Raw genomic sequence first — 26816 nt, 5'->3', positions numbered from 1 at the left:
ATGGGTTTGGGCTAGTTGTATAGCTCGTAGAGCGTATTTTCGGTTTGTTTGGCTTAGCCGTATGGCTGGTGGCGGCAAGCTAGCTTTAATACTTATTGGGATAGCTAGAGCTGTTTTGAATACTCCTAGTACCTTTCTATAAGCTGCGTTGTGTAGCAGCTGAAGCTGATCTTTAATAAAGCTCTGGTTGCGCCAATAGATTGGCGACCTATAGTCTGCAATGCTCGTAACGCATACTAGATATAGTTGTCTAATAGCAAAGGGGGATAGACTGTGGTCTATATTCGCTAGTCTCCCTAGTCTATTAAAAGCTGTTTTTGCTTGGCTAGCTCGAATAGCTACGTGTCCTTGAAAGGATAGCTTATTGTCGAGGTGTACCCCTAGCCACTTAATCGTATCTTTGTGGTAGATTTTCTCCTTACTAGGGAGCTCTAGGGGGATTTCTTTTCTTTCTTTCTTCTTTGTAAAGTGGATTAGCTCTGTTTTCGCTATATCGAACTCGATAGCTAGTTCTTTTCCTTTAGTAACTAGTTTCTTAACCTCCTGTTGTAGTATCTTAACGTTTTTCTTAATGGACGTTGATGAGGTTGTGATGGAGATGTCGTCGATGTAGGAGAGCTGAAATCCATCTATTTGGTGGAATAGATCTCTAATGTAGATTAGAAAGAAGATTGGAGATACTGGGCTGCCTTGTGGAATGCCCGCATTAATCTCGCTAAAGTCTTCTATTTGGCCGTCAAAGGCATACTGTTCAAAAGAAGGGCAGTCTATACATACAAATGATGTACTCAGAAGTTTCTATCAAGGCGTGCTGGGAATCAGATGAACAGCTGAAGGGAAGAAGCAGGATCGAGCCAGCTCCTTCTAACTGCTTGGGGACAAGACAAGGCCCACGACGGGGACGCTCCGTAGTGGTGGAAATTTAACCAGCCTCCATAGTCACACCATCCTCAGCCCCATAGCATGGATGTGCTGCTTCCTGCTCTGCTGTTGGTCAGGCCTGCTCGGCCGTTCATGGCAGCAACAGGGGAGGGGACTTAATCAAGGGGGTGGCATTGCAGCCAAGATAGAGACGGCAGGAGGCGGTTTTTGACATTGCTGCCTGCATCGTGTCCAGGGGTAGGTGAAGGTATATAAGGAGTCCGTATATCCTACCAGCTGCTCTACAACCATCGCTCATATTTCCCTCCCTTCATCGAAATGAGTTCTCCGTCTCCAATGCCGCAAAATCCTGAACTAAAGCAAAAGAGATCCGTAGGTGGTTCCACCGGAAAAAAAGTGAGTAACAACTGTCCCTCACTAAGAGTATTCTAACATATCCAAGTACGACGAATATGTGCGCGACACTGAAGCCGAAACGAGCTTAGACGAAGAACAATTTCAAAAACCAAGAACCGGAAAAAAGCGAAAATTTACACTGCCTCAAGCCAGAAGAATTGTTGGCGATTGCTCTACCACGGATAAACCTCCTGATAAAGTAGGAGACGTACCAGACATCAAACAGATATTGAAAGAGGTGAACCGCCTCAAAGGTGAAGTCAAGATATTGAACGATCAACTGATAAGACTACTACACGAGAAATCCATGTACGAAGAGAAATTGAAACAGTACAAGGAGGCAAACATGTTCAGGGATGTCTTTGGACAAGTATTAGCAGGAATACATGTCGACCTTCAGGACACAAAAAGAAATGTTCTTCGAAAATTTGAAACGGATATCCTTCAAGGTATCAAGGAGGTTGCTCGTCCGAATCCAGACTATGCTATAGGGAGCCATCAACAGCCATTATAGAAGTTGGGATTCTGTCTTATGATTTAGTGGAAGCTAGCCTCAGCAAAATCGTGATAAATTAGATGTTTCTCACGATATGAATCTCTGAAGACTTTGGCTAATGGTGCATCAATCATTCGAGAAGGCAATGTGTGCCCAACATACGGGTCTCGACAGCCGGCAGCGGTAGTCCCCTCGCCCTCCCCATTTTCAATGTGGTAGGATCGTCTACTGACTCGGAACACCAACTGCAACTACCGTCTCTGGTTTTATAGTCAACGAAAGAGAGCCAGAAATTCCTTTCTTTAGAAATCTCAAACATTCGCAACGCATCTCTCGAAAATGCCGTAGATGTAAAAGACCTCACTCTGACTCGCAGTGCGGGTGAATTAAAAAAGTCTGCAAAATCTTGAAATGATTACGGGATCATAAGAAAGAATTCTAAGAAACAGGGGAAAGCCCACGATGACAACACTCCATGATGATGAACGAACGTGGATTGCATATCGCTGGTTGTATGCATTTGAGTGTTATCAGGCTTGGTATGTAATCTCTTAATATACACATTTCCTTTCTCCCCAATACAATGTCGAGCCCATTCCTACCAGCCTTGAACGTATCAGTGGTGCTACTAGTTGAAGACTGGCTACTGTTTGGGGGACTGGTACGGTATGAACTGTACCACCCCAGACCATTCCGATCACTGCCGTAAACGCAGGGCGGATATGCGTGCGAGTCTTTGGAGATTGGTTTTATCGAGACCGCATGGGATGTAGAATAGCAAGACCATTTCGTAGTAATCAATGTTGAAGTTCATTAGGGAGTAGAGACGACTGATATGTCGTTGTGCGTCATTCGACAAGGATAGGCTTGAAGGCGAAAGACTGGGACTCGGCTTTATATCCTGGCATCCATAATCTTAATAACTAAATGGTAACAGACCCCAGCATAATTAACTCCAATATCTTTACTTCTCTTTTTAGTATCTGAATCTCTAATGTGCGTCCCTCCGCGACGGAAATCCTTGTGTGCCGGAACCGGCCAATTAGTTCGCAAGTTCTAGTCAGAAGTCCGTGATTCATATTCAAACGAGCTGATTGGCCGGTTCCGGCATACAGGAATTTCCGTCAAGCAATATAGACGTTAAGAGGGATACTAAGGCATATTTTAATACATGTCAACCCGCAAAAGCGCGGTCAATAGTTTAAAGGAGAAGATGAACGAATACCCAATTCCATACGTACTATCACCCTACTTAAAAGCCACTCTGCTTGGTAGTTAACAGCTGCGTATCTCTCCAAATAGGCTATAACTTTGTTTAGTCACACACTCAATTTTCCAAAGGTACGAGTTGCAAACCATCTCGTCTCAGAGTGCTTACTAGGTTAGTCTGAGGGATTAATATCAACTCATTCTATCTTTTTCGTAAAAATACCGTAGCAAAGCTAACTACAGGCTTCTCTAATTTTAAGATCAACCTCTGTTCTTACATAAACATTCGATCATAGTATTTCAAGAGATTTTCGAATGCCCTACAACAATGATGTATAGACAACGGAATATAACTTAACTAATCAGAATTTACATAGTATATTTTCCACGCGGACATCCTAGCTACCTAGTTACAGACTCTAAGTATACCACGACGCAATCACAAAATACGCAGAACAAAGCTAGCAAGGTGCAAAGATATGATGATGGCCTATGTGATATCACGGCTGCGAGTTAACCACCACTGGACCTGCCAGCGTAGCCGCCGTTAGATCGGTAATACTCGTGAGCCCTACCTAGGGTCTTAGGACGGCAAAAGCGGTGCCTGAGAGGCTAGTTAGCACCATCGTGTCTCCAAAACCTCCATCGGACAAGTTCAGTGGAGTAAATATAGGCTGAGCGACCTGATTTACCCAAGCCACCCACGCCCGCCTTCCCACCTGGTCGAGGGTATACATAGCGGCAGCACCCCACTCTACGTTAACTTTAGTACCGGGCTGCACATGGGCGGATGTACTATTATTAATTGTGAGCTTCGGCAAGATAGGTAGTGGCAGCTGCACACTACAAGATCCTGGCTGAGAATACCGCAGTGCGATGTTGTAGGCCCAAGCTGGAGTCGCCGGCGTATCAAAAGACTGTACACTCGCGTTATAGTGTGTGTGATCGCCGAGAAGAGCAATATACTTCGCGTCTACACTCGCAATACTCGACAGCAAGATAGCAACTAGCCGATCCGCCGCCTCCGCCATCGACATAAAGACGCCAAGATCGATAGACTTTAGCGTAACCATAAGGAAGCTGAGTTCAGTCATATTCTTTAGCAAATCGTATTTACACGATGGCACGTCCATATTTCCTGACTGGATGAGCAGCGTCCGTAGAGTATCCAACTATGTCTGCTCTTACTATTTAGCGCGTACATATCAGCAGAAATTCCTTAGCAATGTATAGAAGCAGGATGACTTACCACAGCAATATCTGCGACTAGGCTGGCCAAACCCCCTTCTTCCTACCTCGCGCTAAGTGAACTTAGCTCAACTATCCTACTTTCATTGAATACCCAAACACCAAGATTCTTCAGAAAAAGCGCCAGTTTAAGAGCGTCGATAGATAATGGAGACAGACTAATTGTGCCGTTCCGCGGGTTCGAATCCATTCCTAGCAATACTCCTGTGGGTTTATAGAGTCCTGCCGAAGTAGAAGTCTGCGTACTGGCCGGAAAAGTGGTTTCACTTCTAAGACCTATCTGCGTGGGTGTGTTACCGCCAGGCGAGAGTCCTGCAACGCTACTCACCCCAGAGATATTACTCGTACCAGCTGTAGCAACGGGAGTGCTAGGTCCTCCAGTGTTAGAGAAAGAGCCTGTAGGCAGAATGGAAGAGACAGCATCGCTGACTCGTTGAGTAGTGTCACTTATGTCACTTACACTAGGACCTACGATGGATTGACCAACACTACTTATACCATCTGCACCAGGGCTCACGGTAGGCTAGGTAGAGCTAACAGAGAAACCGCCACTACTGTCTACGATTAGAGTGGCGGGACTGTTAGTCTCTAGCACGGAACCCATAGACTATGTACCATCGCTCGCTATAGGGACAATAGAGCTAGAGACCGCCACACTTAGGGTAAGAGTAGAACTAATTAACCCGGAAGCGCTATCTGTAGGAGCGTCTGTAGCATCTAGAAGAGGCGGTGCGCCTGTAAGACGCGAGACAGTTGCTGTGTTTACAGATCCGCCAGGACTGCCTGTCGGCAGCCCCATCTCGCACATAGTCAAGGTCAAGGGAGTAGTAGTGAGTGTCATGCCACTGTACATCATGGTGACTGAGAGTTATAAACTATCTGTAGGGAAAGGAGTCCCGGATTTGGGAAAGCAATATTGCTCGACAACGGACGCCGCAGAGGCATCACTAGACTGTGCTTCACTGCGACCCCATAGGGCGCTGACAAAAAGTAAAGCAACTGGTGCAATCATTGTGAGGTGCTTTGTGAGCTTGTGTGCTTCACTAGGAACGGAAGCAGTCTCATATAGCTAGCTCTATGACTGCGAATATCACTACAAGCATCAGCTATTTGCCAGCGAACTGATGACACCTAAGTCTATTTGTATAGGCTCTTCTATGCCGCTTACTAGTGATACAAGCTTCCAACCGAGAAGCAGTACGTGCACGGTTCGTTAGAGAAACACGACGATCAATCGCTTCGCACGACGCGTCATTCACTACACACCATCTCACATGCCGCCTGGAGTGTCATCTTGGTGATGACACCCCGTACTCGGCATATTCTCTGCGCAAGCTGCTCATGTGGCGTGAGTAGTGTACCCTTGCGGAGTGAAGGCATATGAGCAGCTGACGAGGAGACACATTTCAGTAGCGTAAAGTACACAGCTTCACACTAGCCATTATAAGACTATAATACAGTCGCTAGCGATTACGGCTTCACCTCCGCAAGCAGCATTCCAAAAGTCCAGTCATCATAAAATTGAGGAGTGACCAATAGTATCGGTTGTTCTGTAGCTGACTTCTCGCACTAAGCTCTCTATGGAAGGTGGGGCTGTTCGAAGACGCTGCGCAGCTGCGTGTAAGGGTGAAGCCGCAATCGCTAGCGACTGTACTGCGCAATCTCCATCCATCTATGTGGTGGGTGTGGATTGTTCGAGTCCAACGCGGCTTGTTGACCCTTCGAGATTTGCTCGCATGAATCATGGTTGACACATGGATATGACGACTATCTTACAGTACAATCATTTCTACAGTGTGGGTCGTATGCTTTTCCTTGTTCTGGTAATAGCACTTCCTACCCACTGCGCTTGTCTGCGAAAACTTGGCTGTGAATCGACTGTTATAGGCCGAAGAGAGTCAAGAGGCCGCCAAATTCATCAGAGGCTTGCAGAGGGAAAAATTTAACAGAGGCTTGCAGACGACGCCACTGATCCAAGACGACGGGATGGCCTGAGTGATGGTCCAATGGGCTGTTCGCACGCTTGCGAAATTTCTGCCCGCTCCTACCTGTGCCGCTTGAGCAGTGTGATTCTTTCCGCTTCTGTTCTTGCAATGTTAGAGACGCACCGTGGAAACAACTAGCCTGGGGCTGGAATTGGTGCAATAGTGTGGCACAGCACCCTGATAATGCCGATGGTAATCAGGATTATGAAGGTAACATGCACGGCGCTGACAGGTAGTACAACCTCGGCGTGTTAGCGCGTCTAGTGTGCTGTCCCTCGTCCAGGACAGGCAAGTGTCACGACAACGTGTGGCACAAGGCCCATATTTTATTTCATCAGTACAGCATGTGAGTGGTGATATAAGCGCGCGGCCCCGGACCTGCCGAAGCGATGAGCCCCGGACCCAGACGCAAAAACGGAGGCTGTCACGCTTGTCTCTAGCGGGTAGAGTTGCTAAGTCCATATGCAACAATTATCCCGCGGGCTTGCAGGATAATTCTCCAGTTGCGAGGTACCGACACAATGGATCGCACGTGCACGGACACGACACCACCCACCCTCGATCGCGCGAAGCCGCCGTGCCGCAAAGAACCAGGAAACGAGACGACGGCGATTCCGGATGGTGCAAGCAAGGTATTCCCATGGTTTTGCCGGCCTTGGAACGCAGAACTGATAGACTCGCCGCGATAGCGAGCAGAGGCTGACATACACAGTGATGACGTGCTCAATAATGGTGATGACGGACAATGAAGTCGTGTCGGCAGGCGTTCGGCAGATTCCCCAGCTTCCGTGCGCGGCAAACGCCCATGACGCAATCACCCTGATCCACGTGATCCACGTGATCGTTCATGCATGCGCGCGTGTGCATCGTAAACATAATGCTGACGCTACGTCTGTAGCCATAACCGCTCAGCATTCCCGAAGGTAGCACACAAAGCGCTAGGGTTTTCATTCGCATGTCATCAAAGTAATGCGCATCACAAGCTCCCCCTCTGTTAGGCCCTCCTCATTGTTGTATGAAGATCCATTGTTGAGCCCATAGTCGTATCCACATTGCACCCCAATATTCTTCTTGCAGAACAAGGTGCCCGATACGGTGTTGCGGCACAGTCGACACGACAAGGGTGACAGCACAAATATCGAGCTCCCATGCTGTTCAGTCATCGTCTTCGCTGTTGTCAGATGCCACCATGAATCCTCCTTACCATCATAATGACTCCTTCTCCATGTTGGGTAACCACCTTTATCCCGAGACTGGATTTCTCGATACCAGCAACATTGAGCCACAGGTGTCACCCGTGGGCGACCGTAATGGCGTAGCACATTCATCCGGGTAAGCGATGTATCCGTACTCTACTTAGCATTCGTGAATTCGGAGATAGCAGCTGACCCGTATTCAGCGATCTGTCGAGGAATGACGCGCCCAACTCAAGCATCGACGAATCATCTCCCGCATGGCTGGGACTGCTGAAGCAACAAGTGCAGTTAATGATTGAGATAAAAAAATCGATCTTGAGCAGTCAAGAAGAGATTAGAAAATTGCTCTTGAGCAGTCAAGAAGAGTCAAGGAGGAGAGAGGCAAAGTTCACGAAGCAATTAGAGGATTTGGAGCGGGCCATAAGAAGATTACAAGATCATGTCAAAAACCATGGATCGGAACCACCACAACGAAGACCATACCCGTACCCTAACCCTAACCGGCCAGACAGGCATCGAGGGCCTGTTCCACCTCAATACCCTGATCCGTATGGTTCTCTTTCTGCACAAGAACAGCTATGGTATGTCCACGTCGATTGAATTGGCCTTCGAGTCACTAAGTTTCCACAAGGGGCCCAAATCTCTACTAAAGGCATCGCGTATTTCATGAATCTTCGCAGAAGCTATGGCCAACTTCATGGCAATGTAACTCTCTCACTATGGATTTGCGTCGTAGGGTTAGCGCATGCACAAAGCTTTTGCATATCAGCCTAAGTAAGCGAGCAGGTGACGCACAGAAGACAGAGGGGATAGTGATTGTTCAATTGCTACTGAGGCAATATAAATAGAAGCATACTTCGATTCATTACAGTATCTAAACCACCCGACCCATGGCATTCTCCACTTGTGCGCTAAGATGATTAATCTCCGCTATAAACCTATGCTGAGCACGGAACCTGTATATTTGCGTACTAAGTGACTCGATCGTATCCGCCATGATTTTGTACAATTTGTCCCGAACTGCGGCCAATGCATTCGGATTGTAATGGATACTCAGCATGGACACATCTTGCCGTACAGCAGACTGCTCTGTTTGGTGCACCCAGTTGGCGAGATCTTTGAACTTGGGTTCGATACGCGCGACAAAATCTTGCAAAGACTGCTGAACACGTGCGTCTTCGACGCTAATCAAGAGCTCATCAAGATTTTGTTCGATATTAGCCACGCGCTCCAATGGAGTGAGTGATGGCCTGGGTGGATTCGATCCTCTTCTCTCGACTTGGATGTCCTCAGCCAAGGCTACTTGGGCCCTTGCCTCTGGAGATCCAACCGTGGTTAGTTCCTCTTCTTCTATTTCGTCCCTCATTGTGTTATCTAAAGGTGAAGCCTGTTGAGCAAGTCTCTGCATCTTTATCTTACTGTATCAAAGTTAGAAGGCTCTTGAGCTATACCAAGTAGGCTTAGACTAAACACATACTCTCTGTATCTTCTCTGCGCATCTCTATTGCACTGTCTGCGCGCTTCCCTAGCCTGGGATATAGTTTTGTACTTCCAGTTCGCCATAATGGATTGTCAAGTAACTCGTCGTAATGCAACGTTGCCACATGTGATAAATACTACACATTTACAGGGCGAACCAAGTGCCGCATGAGAATTCAGAGCCATTCTGAGCATTCTGTTTCCACTGCAACCTAAGCTGCAAAGATAGTCAAGTATAGTGGGTCTCAAGAATTAGCGTAATGGGTCATAACATAGTCAGAAATTTAATCCGCAAGCCGTGGTGAGCGTAAGCATAATCAGTTTGAATCACGGCTACAGCACCATGTCAGTCACAGTATGAGCCCTCAAGCAAGCGGGTCTTGAAATTTGGCGTACGTAGTGGATCTCAACGTCCCACTAATTTGGGAGACGCTGGTGGGGCAAGCACAGACACCCCCGCAGGTCCTGGTCGTCACAAAGAACCAGGCATAATGCATGCGGGATATAGGTGCTTGCACTGCCGAACCAATGACGCATCGAACATCTGGGCGGCCAGCTTGTTGCCGACCTAATGCCGCTTCGTTAGAGCATCTTCAGGAAATCTACTTACGCGTCATCAATCATTTGTGGCTCTAGACTGTGATCTGTCTTTTTAATGAGGCTCTAGAACGTACTTCCCTATTCTCCTTCCCTTTTTTCCCTGGATATCCAGCAATCACGCTAATGCAGCTGAAACTCCAACGCAAGATATTTCGAGCAGGAATGCGGATCGCACCAAGGATAACATCGAGCGGGTGTAGTTCAGAGCGCCATCACTGCCCATTGTGGTCTGCGAAACTGTGCTTTGAGTGACCTATGCTGATGCATGAAGCCCACTTCATTCATTTGACATTCGTGTCCACGCACGCGTCAGCAGTCCATTAGAAGACGGCTAGATATCTCACTGCGTCCGGACTGTCAGCTGTGTAGAAGCACGCTGACCATCACAAGCCCATGCAATCTCGAGAATGCTTTAGACTACATGATTGCCTCGTTATAAGGTTCTTCTCGTCTTTGTGCCAAAATCTGTTTACGCGCTTCTCTTTCACTACGTAGCGTGTCCAACAACCTAAATTGTCTCAATCTCTTATCGATATCACTGCAAGATCCAACATGTCTAACCAACCTGAATCCCGATCCCGATCCCGATTTCGATATGAATCGCCTCCCCCTACTCGAACGGTAACACACCAACTCAAGCAGCTGAGACGACATGCAATGTGGGCTCTGGAGGATATGTTTCACGAGACATCTACTATTCACCGCGTTCTTCTCAGCTACACGGTAGCAGTTAGCATGGTTGTTGAGTATCTAAGACTAGACGATGCGGACTCTCTTCTGTCTATCTCGCTAGGAGTGGTCCGGCTCGCCGTTGTAATCGACTGCATCTTGATCATCACTCATCATCTTATGCGTCTGTCGGTATCAAATCGGACGCTGGCAGTCATCGCATCACAGATGCCTTTTGTTACCGGACCACTTGCCGAGTTTGAGCTCACGAGATTGCTGCTCAAAGAGAACGCGACTGTCACGGCCAATACATTCCTGGTTGGATGTGTTTATGCGAAGCCATTAGTAGCAGGGGCGCTTTGCTTTGCCCTCTACAACCTCCATACTGGAGGACCTGGGATGCAGTCATACACCAATATTCTTATGAATGTGTCTAAAGTTTTTCTTCGAAGTGGGGCCTTGATCGCGCTCTTCACACATGCAGTCAAGCTTGAGTCGCTGCCACTGCTAAGGGCTGCTGCAGGAGACAGCCCGTGGCTATCTCGGGGGGTTCCTGTCCTCTTTCTCTTGTCCGCCGGTTTCACTTGCTATTTTTGGTACTGGCATGCGGAAAGGTACCGAGACACAGTAAGCAAGAGGTACAACACTCACAGCGATGTTGAGTGGGTGGTACTGCTAGTCAGCTTGGTCGCGCTGAAGATCGTGGCCGCTCATCTGGTATACAACCTATGGAAACAGATGCGAGATGCGGCATGGATGGCGGACCAACCCATTTTTGCGAGCAGATCTTTCGTTCAGTTTGCCATTCTTCCTCTCGCGGTGACTACTGTGGACCATCTTGCGGACGTTAGCCTTGCCTACCGTGGTGACATGTACTGGCCGTGGGCGAGCCTCTGTCAGTCCACTTTGCAGACGTTCTTTTTCATCAGGCCATTATTCACGCTCGTGGGCCACGACCTGAACCCTCAGAGCGGTCGCATTGGTATCGCACTGTGCTTTCTCAGTATTGCGCTGTGGTTGTCGCTGCCGGCTCATTCACGTAAGTCCTCGCTACAAGACAACTGAAGCAAAGTAACTCACAATCGCAGGATTCCTTAAAGGCTCCTTTCCGTTTCTCATGTACTCTGTAGTGTTGGCCGTGTGTCTTATGTACCCTGACTGCTTCGAGGCATATGTATTGTAGTATAGGCTTGCGGGCTACAGCGGAAGGTAGGGATAAGACTTAATACATATAGCGCATGATATTTACCTTGCAAAACTCATTTTGCTTTGTGATTTCCAATTTTTCATATGCGATGACATTCCACATGCTATGGCACAATGCCAAAGCCCAATACGAATGCAAACGAGCAGGCAAAACAGCTATGTAAACAAGATCTTGATTGGTAGAGAGAGAATCTTGCGGGAGCCTGAGTACAGTAGGTTGACAAGGTACCAGTCCCTATCGGGTAAATCTAGTGATTTGCCATAATATCACACATGCTGCTCCAATGACTTCCATACAGCCCGATACCCGCACCCGTTGCTTGCATTCTCAAGGCGTTGCCAAACTCATGGCACCGAGCATGGCTAATTACTCGTCCCTGTTGACACATTCGACCTTTTCCTTCCCTTGCTTACCCTCATCTTTCTGTGTACCCGCCGTCTCCGTACATTCGCAGGCAAGCCCCTCATTCATTAGCTTGTAGCCCTTTTCGAACGGACTAGTGTACACAACCATTGTTGGTGGGCTCCATCGGGGGCTCAGCGATGTATTTGAAACCTGTTGCCCAGCGATGTCACCGTGGCTCTGCACGGGCGTTGAGTAATCGCTCTCACCTGCTAATGCCGTTTCATACTGGCACTGCTGCGTGGGCGCCGTCCGATTTAATTTCTGAAGTGTCGTGCGCTGCTTTGTGGGAGCTTTTTTCTTGCCACGAGATTGGGCTTTCTCTCTGCCTTCCTTTTTTCGGTTACCTAAAGCAGCGTGAGAATTGCATTGTATCCATCAGTTTCGTAACGTACGGTGTTTTTGTTGGGCGATACGGTTTTGTTCCCTGCGGCGTGCGAGATGTTCCTCTGCAGATGTCTCAACCAGCATGGCATACTATTGATCTCGTAGGAGTGTTGAGATAAGTGTGTGCGAAACATAGTTCTCTTAGCTTCATCTCTGTTTTTTCTATTGCTGTCCCTCGGCGCGAGCGTACAGTGATTAGCGATTGCAGCTTCACCCCTGCAGGCAGCATTATAACAGTTTCGTCATCTTTGAGACTGAATATTGACCAATCATGTTCAGCTGATTGCTAGCGCTAAGCTATGTACAGAAGGTGGGGCTGCTCTAGCATGCTGCGCAGCTGCGCGTAAGGGTGAAGCTGCAATCGCTATCAACTGTATCGACAATTTACTGCGCATTATAGTCAGCATGCAGTTTTTCATGATTCCGGATACGTCACTACAGTTGAAAATGACTATTCTACTATCGTAGCTTGTGATCGTCATTACGCTGGACTATGTGACTCGTAGTAGGGGCAGAAGCGTAGCAGCCGCTATAACATACTCAAAAGCGGGTCAGGCATATGCGTAAGCAAGAGATCACGACCATCGTGCTGGCGAGCAGAGCTCAGAACTCTGCATGTTCCTGCAGAGCCGCTGATCAGCTGTCAGCATATAAAACTTTGTCAGCTGCTTATTACAATGACTTAAAGAGCTTCCAAAACAGTGCAGGCTGTGATTTGATTGGCAATAAGAATCTTGATGGCTATTCGTCCGATATCTGCCAAGCAGCCAGGGTGTTAAAGATACTTCTTTGGGATGGTGTCAAATCTCATGACGAACACCAATGCTGGCCACACCGCAGCCAGCCACCAGCTATCACTACCACCACTACTGCCAATCAGTTTTATAGCTAGCACTCAGGCAGAATCGGGGTCAAAGAGCATCTTCTCCTTAAAACAATACAACATAGCTAATCGCATGCCTCTCTTCAGTGCCGTTTACGGGCTATTAGTGTGCCTGTAATATTGGAGAATTAAATGTAACTATACATATTACGTAGGTAATGATTCATTAATCCTATACACGAACGAAAACATTAGACACACGGACAGTCCTTCGGGCAGCGACTATCTCTTGTCTCCTAATGCACGCAAGGGACGATATCATGGATGGCCTAGTTGCTCTATCACCGGAGAACGGTGTACACCGATAGTAACCAGCGGCCATAAAGGGGCGACATTCAATACTGTGGTAGCGTAGAGCCTACAGAATCAGATATTTAAGTAAAGGTAAAGCTTTGTAGTGCTTGCTTCGTTTGAGCCCGTAACCACTCGCGAAAATAAGATTTGTAAGCTACTTCTTCTACCATTATAATAAGTGGTAGCTTATATCCAAATGCAGAACATGTTCGGCATCCCTATGGGGCAACTTCTTTACGGTTGCGACAGAAGCAACATCATGCAGCCCAATCAGCTGTTGCCTCGGCTTTAGCCACGACCTCGTCGACTTTCTTGAACCTAGGCCGAAGCAAAATCTTGAATGGAATAGGGCTCCGTCCACTAACATCATTGTACTTGCTCAGGTCGATAGGCTCGCCTGGCACTTCTGCCATGTCAAATGCCCATAGCATCTTTGCTACGGCGAGCCAAATTTCACGTTGGGCAACGAGTATTCCAGGGCAGATACGTCGACCAACCCCAAAGGTCCAGTGATCGCGCATACGCGGATTAGCCAGTCTTGCGGACTCGATAGAAGAAAGGCCATCATTGAGGTAGCGGTCAGGCTAGCAATTTTCGTTAGTCCTACCATGATGTTCTTACGAGAGCAAGGATGAATTACATTGAACTCTAGGGGGTTGGACCATCTTGCTGGATCGTGATGCATGGTCCACGTATTCAGTATCAGGGCCGACCCTGCTGGAATACGCTTATCGTTGTACACGAGGTCTTGGCTCACCGCATGTGGAACACCCAGCCAGAATGGATTGTGACAGCGCTCCAACTCTTTCACAATGGCCCGACAATAGGGCAAACTGGCTTCGTCTCCCAGATTGGGAGGGCGGCTGCGGCCAACAACGCGGTCAAGTTCTTCATGATCCCTCTGTCGTACGCGAGGGTGAGAGGTATTATTGCGCTAAACCACTATATGATCAATGCTGTCGTAATTACGCCATCCAGCATAAATGCCGAGGCCAGCATGGTCATGTCTAGATCATCTAGCTGGTCTCTTTCTCGCCTAGTAATCATGGTTTTGACTAAACAATTCTCGACATGCACATCGTTCTCTATATCATGCTGAATCCGCTTGACTTGACGACCGTATATGTCTACGAGTGTGGCGTGCAGTTCCTTCCCGCGACGCTTCGTTTCCCATGGGACGTTTCTCTGTAGCCATGAGGGGAGAAAGTCAACTAGGTTGGTCATAGGGCCAGTCATGGTCATGAACTTGCGCGAGAGGTCTAGGACTTGTGAATCCGTGGCAGGAATTCCAAGAGAGCCGAATGTGATTGCGCGCATGCAGTCGAGCGAGCATCGATTAATGTGCGCTTCGGGATTTACATGCTCGCCATCTGCACTGGCTTTGTACAGCGCTCGAATCATTTTGGTTGTCTGCGAGTCGAGGACGCCAATATGCTGGTTGACGTCTTGCCGCTCTAACGAGATTACCGCTATCTTGCGATGTCTACGCCTACGTGTTGGATTCAGTATCAGGCTGTGATCAGGAAATTGCATAGGTGAACATAAGCACACGGGACTCACCATATGGCCCCGTACGAAGTGGACGTGATACCCCTGCCCTTGAGTATTGTCTGGCTCTTGACGAAGGTTTCTTTGCGATCGGAACAGATAGATCTTTTACTAAGAAAGAGATCTTTCGCAATGTCAAGATCTGACGCCACGACGAAGCGCTGGTTGCCGACCATAAACGAGTAAAGCGATCCGTATTTTTGAGCCCACCTATGCAGTGTTCGCTCAGGATATGTTTTCAGGAAGGTGTAGCATCCTGAATCTTTGTTAGACATTCCAACACGAGCAGCGGGACAATAGCAAGGGCATACCTAATAAAGGGTAGCCCCGAGGGCCTTCCGGCAGGCCGTTAGTAGCGCGGCGCGAACGCTCCCGCGTGACGATGGCAAACAGGAAGCCAATTGCGACTGTTAGATAAACGATCCACATGTTCCAGTGCACATAAGAGCGCAGTGGCTGAATGGCCCAATAATGCATAGAGCGAGCTACTTAACAAACGGCACTTCTTAGCATAGCGTTTCCCTGCGCACACGCATGATGGTGTTTCCGTTCGTCCTAGCATGCTTTCGTTTTAGTCTGTGGATACTGTGGGAGTAGCTAAAGTTCATCTCCGGCGCTGATGTTGCCGATGCCATTCAGCGCTTTGGCTGCATCACAGGGTCTTCGTCACGATAACGCAGATGATGACCTGCCATAGCTGTGATGGACATGAGTGCCAAATTACCCTATGCAAATGCTTAGGGCCGTTTTAGCGTTATGGGACGGCAATCCTGCCTCATCTGTCCTGCCTATTAGCTCTTGTAAGCTGCTTATGGGGCAGACGGAAAGCAGGTCTTGCGAGACATAGTACTATTAACCGAGCCGCAATGACGCTTTGACCGCCTGGCATGAGCGATGTTCCAAGCTGCTTACGGAGCCACCCACCCCTGGTCAATATCCCCAACCGTCGTTCGTCGTCATACTCAATGTGCCACATTGGGCTCATGTTCGCGTCGCAGAACTGTGCCGCAGGATCTAGCAGAGCAAGAACTCATAATGGGAATGCTCTATTTGAAGACATTACCTGCCTGAGGATAACAATCAGGAAACAGTCAGGATGACTTACATAACAGTAAATTTTGACTATGTTCAGTATTCTAAACGCGATGGTAGGCCCTATTTCCAGGACCCAAAACACCCGATGTGGATACAGTTCATAGAGAACGGCGAGTGGGTATCAATTCATGTGTTGTGGATAAAGCCGTACGTTTTTCTACAACATTTTTCCCCTTTCGCCGTACTGGGACTAATTCTAGAAAGAGAGATCATGGACGAGAACATGAAAAAGATCGTGGAAGAAGCGAAAAGACTGCTTCCCCAGGAAAAAAGCGCGACCGAGACAATTAATTCATCTCAGCGTCCAACTTTGCCGTCCCTCCAGTCTTACCATGCGGACACGCCGTTAAAAGCCACGCATCACAACATAGCCACTTCGTCGCAACAACGACTTCTTCCCGGACCGAAATCGGACTCATCGCTATTCACACGGAGAAATTCATATTCTCAAACTCCTAGAGAAGAGACGCAGCCTGGACCGGTCGCTATCGATGGTCACCATCCGAGATCTGATTATTACAGCATGTCAGATAAAACATTGCACGGACGTGGAGGTCTACATGCGGTACCTATCGTCGACAACGAACATATCAACAATCAGTCAACAGCTGTACTGCCCAGGTGTTCGCAATGTATGCGTACTATGTCTTAGCAAGTTCCGTAGTGAAGGGCGACACGTGTGGCCCTAGCTTTTTAGCAGAATCTACATAGCGGGCTAAAGAAATATCAATCATATTTGCGATGCATCATAATGTACTGCAGGTGGAAGTGACTTGCTCTCATGGTCAATCGCTATTGGACTTATGCAGCAGTGAAAGGCTTTGTTGATGCTGTCAACCTAACATGCATACATTGCTACTTCGTAGCGCATGGCGCCCATTGCTTAGGAAGGATAAGGCAAAGTTGTGAGAGCAGGCTGGATTGCGAAAAAAAATTGATCTAAGTGGGCTGCCATCCTAGCGCCTAATCGTTCCGTAGGCAACGTCAACGGCTGTGAAGATCCCTGCAGTTTGCGTCGCGGCAGTTCAAGAGCAAGCGCTAGCGGCGACTAAACGATGGCAGCTTCCGGTTTCTTCACAGACGCCCTCGAATCCTACGCTAGTGGCGACTTGCTCAATTAGTACTGGTTTCTGAGCGCCTTGCCGCTGCTCTTCTATGTAGATACCCAGACTAATGAATCCATGATACGGAGCACAAATTTATGTGGCAACTGCTTATGCCCCATAAACGCCATTTTATGCGTAAGCTCTTTCGCAGATCTTGACTTGCGCGAACCATGTAGAGGCGGTACTGCTGAATCTGCAACATATTGCAGCACACACAACTTGTCTGCACAGAGCTATCAGGATCAGTCCATGCGTAAAATGCAGTAGCAGTGGCATCACTCCGGGTCGCCTGCCATTCTGATCTGAGAGTACTCCGTACTGGGCACAGCCTCACATAAGAGATCCCACGAACAACACGCCACACCCATTGAAATTAGAGCTAACACCGATTAAGCTAGTGAATTGGGGCGCCACTATCCTTGCAATGTGACGCTCGATTAATCACAGCTGCTTGAGGGAAGCAGTCACAGCTCTCGGTAGATTGAAATCCGCGACGAAACAAGCGGCTTTCCTGACCAAAAATGCCCGACTTGAACATGGATTTTCAACGCCACCACAACCCAGGTTCTTCTAATAGTCAATAAGGTTGATAAAAAAATTGGCTAGTTAACTACTAGGTTTCACTATGTTGACGCCTTCGTAAAATATAACAACTACTGTATTTCTTCATATAGTAGCCTGCGACGTAAACCCAACTAGGTGCGCCCGCACTTTAGCAGCGGGAACCGTGCGCTTTTTTTTGGGCTAGGGATTGCGATTGAGCGAGAGTACAGTTGTATTTCATCACGAACAACATAATAGACAAGCACCTCAAGGTTAAAAGTGGACAGCAGTCTCTAATCTCCAGAGTGTAGTAATTTAGCTAAACTAAATACAGGTCAGTCTGGAAAAACCCTCTACTTATAACAAAGAATCCGTGATATGAACAGCAAAGGCTCCTAACTTAGAGGTGGTGGTGTTCTTTGATCCGTGTCTGGCTGCACCGTCCTACGCTGTAGTTGCAGCGAAACCACGACCAACATGATCTGTCAGGTCACGCGGAGAATGAACTTTGCGCCAGTCAAACATCTGCTCGCTACGGGTGATAGAAGTTCAAAAAGTATTGATCATCGGGTTTCCCTTGTTATTCCCTAGCGTATCGCGAACAAGCGATACCACTCATGTAGTACGGTGCGATGAAAAGTTGGTCGATAAGAGGACGTTGCAGTGCGTGGGATCATTGCACGGAGGGTAGTTTATTATGCATCTCGACTTCATCGTAGCTCGGCATAAAGCAGGTGAAGCAATGCCACAATTCCTGTGCGGAGCTTTTCCACCAATTGATGCAGACACAACAGTTACAAGCCCAACACGGCTCTGTCTCTACCAACTTGGGCGGACTAGAGATTGCGGAGTAGATCGCTTGGCTGATGAGTTCGTACAGATCAGCACTGATGTGTACGTTCCAGTTGAGAAGTGCCAGGAATTGCTTCTCAATCAGATTGACCTCCACGTTCGAGAAGCCGGCGAAGTCGTATTCAGGAAAGCCACTGCACTCAGCCCAGCAAGTGTTGTTTACACTATCATCGTTATAAACCTTGTGCGCCAATATCAAGGCAGCTAGGAAAATGCGGTGAGGAGTAGACGGCCGCATTGTGACACCTGTGGGGGGTAGGCGTTCCTGAAACCGTGAGAGATACACGACACACATGATAAGTTCTGGAGGTGTGGTATAGGAACGTGTAACGACGTACAATATGAAATCGTCAATGGAGGGAAGGCAAGTTTCCTCTACTCCAGGCGCAAACGTGCATGAGCGTATTGCGACCATGGTTCTTTCAGTAACATAGTTAATGAGACTAGGTAGTTGGCTAGGTTCGTTAGGGCCATACGACATGACGGGCTGGTAAAAAAGAAGGAATGTGTGTGTGGGCTGATGAGAGGGTCGGTGACTGTAAATTCATATAGCCTTGGGAGTTTGTATAGCTTCATAAAGGAATCTAGCTGCAACACTAAACACAGTGCTGTTTGCATATTGTTGAAACTACAGCTTCATGGAATTATGTTGGATACTCTCAAGCAACGGCCTGTAAGCGTAAGTTCGTTCCTTTAATATAATTATTTCGAGAAACGACCGTGCCCTGTCTGAAAGAGACCCTCGGCTATTATCCGTAAGCCGACTGGGATGCTGCCCTGCTGGCCCGCATTTTATGCGCTTTTGTCCCTTACCTTACGCATGTGGTCTTTTGTATTTGCCGAGTACTTACAGGTCTTCGTCATTTGGTGAAGCTCTTTTCCAGTGTGGCATGCCAACTAGGAAGGGTAGGTAGAATTAGGATTGGCCACTGGCGCCTGTAAGAACGCACAGGAAGCTGCTCCTTCCTTCCGCTAGTGGCCATCAGCAGCGCATTTGGGCCAACATCAGCGACGTCTCTAGTTACATATCAGTTGAAGTCTATTCATCTTACAGCCTATTGTCTCGTTTTCCGGTGGGTATCAAACACATAGTGGCCCTAAAGAACCCTTAGTGCTTTTTGTTATGGCAAGGCATTAGACTTACTACGTAAGCACTAGTAGTGCCTTGGCCACCTACTGTAGTTATCATGCTCCCACAAGATCGTTTCCCCACCAATGAAGCTTTTGTACGCTTAATTGTTTGGAAGAGCAGCAGCGAAGCTCCTAGCATAGCTTTGACACGCTCGAATAAAATTCAGACAAACATCGTAACATTTTTAGTCATGAATAGCTGTGTAGCGCAGTTCGATTCTTTTGATGTTATAGAGAAGGGTTAGTTAGTTATCGGTTTCTCGCTCGTGCCCATCTCTATTCTGTCCGCTATCAAGACCTGATTTTTCGTACATAGCTAGGACTCCACGGTGAAGTATATATATTGCTAAGTCATACTTCCAAGGCATCATTTATTACTTGAGGAACTACGGAAATGTACTATGTAGCTTCGATCAACATCGCGCGAGCAATACTTTAGAGAAGCTCTCGCAAGGTGGATCTAGTTCTATCAAGTGGGGGTGGCTTATACTTGATCGATTCACTTGCATAATCTAAACCTCGCCCCACCACGGCAAATATCCTGACTGCAGTCTGTCACATACTTCCGGCAAAGCGCTGTAAACCACTGTCACCGTACGATTCCGTAACTTCTCCCACTCGTGCACGTGTTCCATGACGCGATAGTAACCCAGGATTTCTTGTAAGTGATTCTACATGAAGCTCTGAGCAGTGGATATGCGTTCGATCCGGGTCAGCTTCGCTATGCTGGCTGAAATGGCGGTAGTGATGAATCTCAAAGGGTCGGCCGCCAGCATTGCCTTCTAACTCCGAGATCTTCTGCAGTAGGCGGTTGAGTAGACGTTTGCTTTCCGCACATTTCGGTCTTCTGCAAATCTGCGCACTCCACCCTGGTTCGCGTGAGGCATTACTGGACCGGTGTTTCTCACAGAGTAAACAGCGGTTCTTTTCGTCGGTAGGTTTCATGTTATTCGCAAAGAAAGCAGGACTATTGAAACAGTCCCGTGAGACCAGCTCAAAGCTGACAAGGCCTTTGTGCTTGGTTAGAAATACGACACATTGTACCTGCTGCGACTAACGCGACGTGGAGTTTTCCTACTTACAGAACTGTGATTGATTGATGCAGTTTGAGTTCTGATAGCAGCGAAGACACTCGAACTTGGCCAGAGAATGAATAATATGGTTTGAATGATCCTAAATGCTGACGCTCAGCTAGAAGCAAGTAAGCAGACTTTACTGATAGATTGTATGGATAAGGTGTACCGACGGGTAAATTAACTTTGCAATCTAAATGTGTGCGTAAGACCCAAAAGAAAATGCCTCGCCGCTTAGGACGCTCGCGTAATGCGCAGACACAAGGAGCTGTCAATATAAGCTTCAGCGAACTCTTGTTCTTATATGCTCACCTAGCAGCTATCCTAAGATCCTAAGACCTTGTGGTCTACATGAGTTCGTGCGCTTTACCGCTGTCCTTGAATGTGCGAAACTTTTAACATCTGCTCTCTTAATCTTCAGGCAGGATTAGGTCTCTGATCAAGCTGATGGCTCGGCTTTGTTGTATAACAACGTATTGAATTAAGAGTCATATACAGCGCCGCGTCAAAAGTTCGTGCGCGCTCCTGCACAGGCCACCATCACCACTTTTTTTGCAAAACTTCAACGCAGTGTACATAACTAGTTACACCAAATCATATCTAAAACTCATTTTAAGATATACAAATTAAATCTATAGTTCCTAATATTTTATTTAATATCCTCTTGCCTTTCGTACAGCGTTGACGCGGCGCGGCATACTCGTAATTAGCTTAGTGATTAAAGAATTAGGTATAACTAGCTAACTAGTGTAATGGGCTGCGCCTGTGATGAGTGAAAGCACGTGATTGTATCACGTGCCCACGCTACACCACCTGGCTATAGAACCTTACTTGTACGAAGGACGTAGAAGTAAAAGTATAAAGAGAGGTGTTGTACAACAACTTCACTCTCTTCATATTTCTTCTTCTGTAGTATAGGTCAATGCATACTCGTTCGAAGGCCTCTTCACCCCTAACAACTAGGCCTCGCGCAAGCCATTTTCGAAGACCTCCTACTTATCCAGTAGCGGAATCCATAGGATCCGGGTAGGGACTCCAGCACCCGGATTCTGTGTACAGCCAATGGGAGCTTACCGCCAAGACCGAACCCCTAGCCGAGGCTGAAACAATGAGTTTATCCTACACAAAAAGTAATAACAAGACAGCGCTACAAGAGGCGCGCAGGCGCGCCTCGAGTAAAGGAACGAGGAAGAAGAATCAATTCAATCCATCCATAATTATCACAGATTGTTATCACAGTTTTACACCCGTTTTTGAAAACCATCACAATCTGACATTAGGTAAGTAGGGTGGCTACTCGGGCCCAACGGCTGCTGTAGCAGAATTTCAATGAAATTGCCCGTGCTCCGCACGGGCCTATCACCTCAACGATAATATCACCTCAATGATAACGATATTTTTCAATCGTAAATTTAAGCTAAATAAATACAAAAATATAATTTTTACAATTTCAGAAATCAAAGACACATTAACAAAGCACACCCTAGTCCGATATTATCGAAATTGGGCTATTGCAGTAGCTGCTATCGTCGCTGTCGCCGCTATCACTTATATCGATTTTACCATCCACTATAGCTTTACGAGCCATATTAATAGTAGTATCGACCTCAATACACGACCCTGTAGAAGTAGATTCTGCGTAGTCTTCTTAAGTATACTGAGTAAAGCATTCTCGGTCCTGTGACAGCGTAGTGGATAGTAAAGCTGTAGTAAGATGGTGGCTCGTGAGTTTCGTATATGGATCGACAAGCTGACGAACATTATACGCCACCCACATAGCTGGTGTACGGTCCGTTGTTATAGTACCCTCACGATACTTGGAGCTACTATTTTGAAGTATTAATTCCCACTTTCTTAAGGCCTTAATGTTATAGTTACTATCGTCAGCGTTAATATATTGCCAGCGCGTAATATCGCGCTGCGTTATAATACCGGCTGCTATACGCTTAGTATACTTACGGCTAAAGTTCCGTATAGTTGGGAAGATACGTCTCTATTTATTGAAAATAACTATAGCCTCACGAAGTCGCTTCGTAGCTATTTCCACCTTAAGACGAGTGAGGTTATTGACCTGGCGCTGCTGTACCATCTGCCGCGCGTCTTCAGCGTATATTACGCTACCTTTACTCTCTATAACCCGCTTCTTACGACGTCTTCGCTCCTCCTTAGTAAGGATAGCAGCCTTAGTCTTGTGCAGCTTACGCTTGAAGCCCTCAGCGTTGCGGGTAAGAGCTGAGACGCCACGAAGGTAACGGATTATGTCGGCCGTAACCTGATGGGGGAGGTGTTGCTAGATTACGGCGCGAATAAACGGCTCTTGTAACTCGATCTGTCGTACAGTTTTTGGTGTGTGCTAAGTAGCGTCGCCAGGCTTAGGATCCTCAGGTTCTGGTGTTGCACCTTGTGGTTAAGGCCGCCGCACTAGCTGTGCCGTCTCGAGGTCGATTTTAACGCGGTGGAAGCGTCGCACAGGCGCTCGAGATGGTGATGAGATAAGTGGAGGCGGCGAGGATATATTAAGAGGTGTACCGGCGCGCTGTACAAGTGGTAGTGGTGGTGTAGCTGAGCGGTCACTATTGCTAGAGTAGCAACCTTCTTGGGTGCGAAGATGCGCTAATACGATCTTAGGTTTATACGGTATTATGCCCGTACAGCGCTAACCTGAGCAGATTGTAGACTTTGTAAACGTTAAGCGCCGGATCTCCTCTATTGTAGCTATAAAGTCGGCCTTGTTAATGTCGCGCGAGCCTGTACGAGAGGCGTACTCCAGCGTCTTGCCGTGATACTACTTGAGCGGTTGAAAGTAACCCACATCTAGAGGCTAGAGGAGGTGGGTTGTATGAGGTGGGAGGGCAAAGAGCTGTATCTTATTGTCTTTAGCAAACTGATAAAACTGCTTCGTATAGTGAGATTTATGCCTATCTATTAGTAATAAGCGCTAAGCTCTATGGCGACTACGGCTTGTCACCTTGTTGAAGTGTTGAATCTAGGCGTATGCAAGTTTGTCGTTACTATAACCACTATTAGACACGCCTACAAGATACTCATTAGGTAGATCTACGATCCAATGCTCTATTATAGTAGCAGCTTTAACGATGATAAGAGGCGGAATGACCTCGCCTGTGCCCCGGACACACTTAATAAGTGTAATAAGCTCGCGATTGTTGGCGTTATAGATAAAGACTGTATGTCTATTTTTGGTGTATAGGTACTGCTCTTTTGCAATACTAATACGGCAGCCTGTCTTATCTATATTATATATATCTTTAGGTAAGATACCGCGCTCGTCGATAAGGTCTTTAAGCCTAGTATACTAGTTAAGAAGCGCTGCTGGCTCCTAGGTAAGCTTACGCTAGACCTTAATTAACTTTGCCTTTACACGCCTATATTTCGGGTGCCTTGCGAGCCATCGTCGTGCCTAAAGCTTGCCAACCTTAGGCGCAACTTCATCTAGTCCTGCATACGCATCCTTAAGGAGTGAATTTGCTTGCTGCTCAACTAGTCCACGATAAATACTAAAGCCAATATTATCGATAGCATTAAGGTACCGCTCAAGAGCGAAATCTTAAGACTTATTAAGCTAGTATAAAGCAGGTGGCTTAGCGCGATTACAGCGATTCGAAAGTCCAAGATAGGCGCGTCGCAGGCGCTGATATGGCAAGTTGTGGGTAGTTGCATAGCTTTTGATATTAGGTTGATAGAGTAGGCGTAACGCTTCAGCGTGCTTTTGCAACGCTACCACCTCTTCTTTATATACAGACTTTCTCCGATTAATCTTAGGCATGTTAAAAATAATATGCGTATTCAAGTTTATTTAATTATACATTGTTGTGGTGCATGTATATACTAAAAGCTACGTATTATCATTAAGGTGATATTATCGTTAAGGTGATAGGCCCATGCGGAGCACGGGCAATTTCATTGAAATTCTGCTACAGCAGCCGTTGGGCCCGAGTAAGACGATTGTTAATACATTCAACTGTTTCGAAAATGGAAATCTACTCGATCTTCTTTGGCGTCTTTTTGGGTTTGTTTTTGCCTACTACAGGGAAAGCATTGCAACAGACTTGGAGCATATGGCAACGCACGCGGACCTTACACAACGCCTACCTCTACATGATATGGATAGACACGATAGTGAATCTCATATTTGCTGTCATGACGTATCTGTACCTATGTGGAATTATCCCGCCAAGGTCAGTCTCTTCTATTGTTATGTGGCAGATCCCATACATTTTTTTCACTTTCAAGAGCCTTAACTAACTATTATTTACAAGTTTTTGCTTCTATCTCGGTACTGGTAGGTAGTGCACCCAAAGAACCTCCAAAAGTCTAATTAACGTTAGCTGAACTTGACAAAATATAGTAATATTATGGGCGTTACAAACACAACTTCTTCCGCTGATCATTGCTAATCGTGTCAGTCTGATTATAGTCGACAAAAAGAAAGCCCGGTTGCTCAAATAGGTTCTCTTTATAATCATTGGCATTGTCAACATCTCTGTTAGTTGCATTTAGATTCCTGCGCATATAAAAGTAGGCCCAACTTTCATTGCCGTAAATCTCGTCTGGGAACGGGTCGAGAAGTCTTTCTTCCTTATCGTTGCTTTAGCACTCAACATATATTTCTTATACCTGGTACGATACCGACTTATCGCCAACGGATTAACGAAGTATATGCGACTTTTCCGGTTTAATACAGCAATTGTGCTCGTTTCCACGTCCATAGATGTATTGCTTTTGGGACTATTAAGCTTGCCAGACGGCTACAGGTACATTTTCTCTCCCATCATTCATAAACCTCTTCTCTCATGCCTGTATTCTAGTTTCATTGACATTTATCTTTTGCGCCGAACTCAAAACTAACATCATTCCTCAGTTATGTGCAATTTGCCCCTGTTGCTTATATCGTCAAACTTAACATCGAACTTTCGATAGCGGTTCTAATTTCAAAAGTTATGCGCAGTAGTTCTGACAAACGTGATGGACGGTATGCTGAAGGAAACCATACACTGAACAGCACCCATATCACGAACCGCTCCACCGTTGGATCTCGAATACCGCAACAAAATAGCACCTAGTCTAGTACGAAAGTGAATGCTCACGGTGAGACCGCAAGCACTAATTGGCCCACATCTCATCATAAGCAAGATCAGCATCAGGGCATTGTGACAATGGTGACAACTTCGGAGGTTCCCGAGGATAACTGTATAGACGATAATTCTGAAGAGGGTATACTTAGGACAGTGACGATGGCGGTAAGATCTGACTATAGAGAAGATATTGAGGGTAGAGAGGACTATAGTTGTAAAGTGTAGGATAGTTAATAGACTGGGGTTAGGTTGTCTTATATAATACCCAAATCCAACTTATACCCCCCCCCCCCTCCAACCCCCCACGGCCCATGGATCCCTTCCATTAAGGCCTCCTAGGGTCCAACATTCACCCCCCCCTGATAAGGGGGCTTAGTTCCCCTTATATCTACACCTCCCGGCTTATAAGCCCCCGACTAGAGGGGTACTCTAGACTACTTCGCTACTTTCACTACTATCTTACGTAGATACGGAGTACGCGGCGCAACGCGACGCGACACGATAGAACATAATACAATATAATATAATTAAATAGAATTATTCTCTCTATATCTATATCTATATCCATTGCCTACTATACTTACTTATCTACCTACCTACTACGTTCTTATTTGCCGCGAGCATCGCTGTGCTATTCGTGGCGTAGACGAGCATCTTAAGCGCCAACATAAGCTATCAATAGTAGAGAGAAGAGCGCTACTAAGCGCGTATAGTAACCTCTCTCTTCTATCGCTAGACTAAGTGCCTCTACCTACCCCCTACACACCACCATTACTAGATCTTAGCGCGCTAGAAGATGCACTAATCTGCTATAATATAATATGTAGCTTTATTATTATAAGCCGCAAGTACATATAGAAGCATGTAAACTAGTAGTATAGTATCTACCTTACCCGCTAGTTAACTACCTTAGCTATCTCGTACGCTAAGCACGCAGCCTAGCTATAGAGGCCTATTAAGGTACAGACCTTTTTCCGAGAGAGGCGCTATGTGCGCTACTTTATCGTCCAAGAGTAGAAGTAGTAGTAGCAGCAGCAGCAGC

The 26816-nt window shown here is 46.8% G+C and overlaps 11 protein-coding genes across 11 annotated transcripts; 5 read left to right on the top strand and 6 right to left on the bottom strand.

Moving 5' to 3' along the window:
* Positions 1-1200: 1200 nt before the first annotated feature.
* On the top strand, positions 1201-1792 carry COCSADRAFT_161338 (uncharacterized protein; the record flags this gene model as incomplete). Its single annotated transcript, XM_007702932.1, has 2 exons — positions 1201-1278; positions 1325-1792. 2 exons carry the CDS (start codon positions 1201-1203, stop codon positions 1790-1792), a joined length of 546 nt encoding a protein of 181 aa, XP_007701122.1.
* Positions 1793-3558: 1766 nt separating this feature from the next.
* COCSADRAFT_172200 (uncharacterized protein) lies at positions 3559-5087 on the bottom strand (the record flags this gene model as incomplete). Its single annotated transcript, XM_007702931.1, has 5 exons — positions 3559-3595; positions 3719-4155; positions 4233-4254; positions 4279-4743; positions 4840-5087. 5 exons carry the CDS (start codon positions 5085-5087, stop codon positions 3559-3561), a joined length of 1209 nt encoding a protein of 402 aa, XP_007701121.1.
* Positions 5088-7331: 2244 nt separating this feature from the next.
* COCSADRAFT_182125 (uncharacterized protein) lies at positions 7332-8103 on the top strand. The gene is made up of 3 exons (XM_007702930.1): positions 7332-7548; positions 7616-7993; positions 8044-8103. Exons 1-3 carry the CDS (start codon positions 7406-7408, stop codon positions 8060-8062), a joined length of 540 nt encoding a protein of 179 aa, XP_007701120.1. The 5' UTR covers positions 7332-7405; the 3' UTR covers positions 8063-8103.
* A 63-nt stretch (positions 8104-8166) lies between these two features.
* Positions 8167-8975, bottom strand: COCSADRAFT_358698 (uncharacterized protein; the record flags this gene model as incomplete). The annotated part of the gene is made up of 2 exons (XM_007702929.1): positions 8167-8799; positions 8832-8975. The coding sequence occupies 2 exons, from the start codon at positions 8973-8975 to the stop codon at positions 8287-8289; spliced, it is 657 nt and encodes a 218-aa protein (XP_007701119.1). The 3' UTR covers positions 8167-8286.
* Positions 8976-10043: 1068 nt separating this feature from the next.
* COCSADRAFT_27269 (uncharacterized protein) lies at positions 10044-11225 on the top strand (the record flags this gene model as incomplete). Its single annotated transcript, XM_007702744.1, has 1 exon — positions 10044-11225. One exon carries the CDS (start codon positions 10044-10046, stop codon positions 11223-11225), a length of 1182 nt encoding a protein of 393 aa, XP_007700934.1.
* A 312-nt stretch (positions 11226-11537) lies between these two features.
* Positions 11538-12240, bottom strand: COCSADRAFT_358696 (uncharacterized protein; the record flags this gene model as incomplete). Its single annotated transcript, XM_007702928.1, has 2 exons — positions 11538-12116; positions 12165-12240. 2 exons carry the CDS (start codon positions 12238-12240, stop codon positions 11734-11736), a joined length of 459 nt encoding a protein of 152 aa, XP_007701118.1. The 3' UTR covers positions 11538-11733.
* A 1350-nt stretch (positions 12241-13590) lies between these two features.
* Positions 13591-15310, bottom strand: COCSADRAFT_27267 (uncharacterized protein; the record flags this gene model as incomplete). Its single annotated transcript, XM_007702743.1, has 5 exons — positions 13591-13917; positions 13941-14267; positions 14303-14822; positions 14894-15137; positions 15193-15310. The coding sequence occupies 5 exons, from the start codon at positions 15308-15310 to the stop codon at positions 13591-13593; spliced, it is 1536 nt and encodes a 511-aa protein (XP_007700933.1).
* Positions 15311-15977: 667 nt separating this feature from the next.
* On the top strand, positions 15978-16628 carry COCSADRAFT_27266 (uncharacterized protein; the record flags this gene model as incomplete). The annotated part of the gene is made up of 1 exon (XM_007702742.1): positions 15978-16628. The coding sequence occupies one exon, from the start codon at positions 15978-15980 to the stop codon at positions 16626-16628; it is 651 nt and encodes a 216-aa protein (XP_007700932.1).
* Positions 16629-18240: 1612 nt separating this feature from the next.
* On the bottom strand, positions 18241-18958 carry COCSADRAFT_92806 (uncharacterized protein; the record flags this gene model as incomplete). The annotated part of the gene is made up of 2 exons (XM_007702927.1): positions 18241-18442; positions 18504-18958. 2 exons carry the CDS (start codon positions 18956-18958, stop codon positions 18241-18243), a joined length of 657 nt encoding a protein of 218 aa, XP_007701117.1.
* Positions 18959-23667: 4709 nt separating this feature from the next.
* COCSADRAFT_93360 (uncharacterized protein) lies at positions 23668-23994 on the bottom strand (the record flags this gene model as incomplete). Its single annotated transcript, XM_007702926.1, has 1 exon — positions 23668-23994. A coding segment is annotated over one exon (327 nt), but the record flags the coding sequence as incomplete, so codon positions are not given.
* A 1060-nt stretch (positions 23995-25054) lies between these two features.
* On the top strand, positions 25055-26018 carry COCSADRAFT_37689 (uncharacterized protein; the record flags this gene model as incomplete). Its single annotated transcript, XM_007702769.1, has 4 exons — positions 25055-25058; positions 25411-25453; positions 25561-25726; positions 25763-26018. The coding sequence occupies 4 exons, from the start codon at positions 25055-25057 to the stop codon at positions 25997-25999; spliced, it is 450 nt and encodes a 149-aa protein (XP_007700959.1). The 3' UTR covers positions 26000-26018.
* Between the last annotated feature and the right edge of the window lie 798 nt (positions 26019-26816).

This window comes from Bipolaris sorokiniana, assembly GCF_000338995.1.
Source record: "Bipolaris sorokiniana ND90Pr unplaced genomic scaffold COCSAscaffold_9, whole genome shotgun sequence".
NCBI classification, from domain to species: domain Eukaryota; kingdom Fungi; phylum Ascomycota; class Dothideomycetes; order Pleosporales; family Pleosporaceae; genus Bipolaris; species Bipolaris sorokiniana.
Note: the sequence above shows the minus strand (reverse complement) of the source record. Positions and strands in the feature narration are given on the sequence as shown.

Coding starts and splice junctions, on each gene's coding strand:
- COCSADRAFT_182125 (XM_007702930.1), top strand. CDS start 7,406: ATGAATCCTCCTTACCATCATAATGACTCCTTCTCCATGTTGGGTAAC. Junction 7,549..7,615: donor GGCGTAGCACATTCATCCGG/GTAAGCGATGTA, acceptor ACCCGTATTCAG/CGATCTGTCGAGGAATGACG.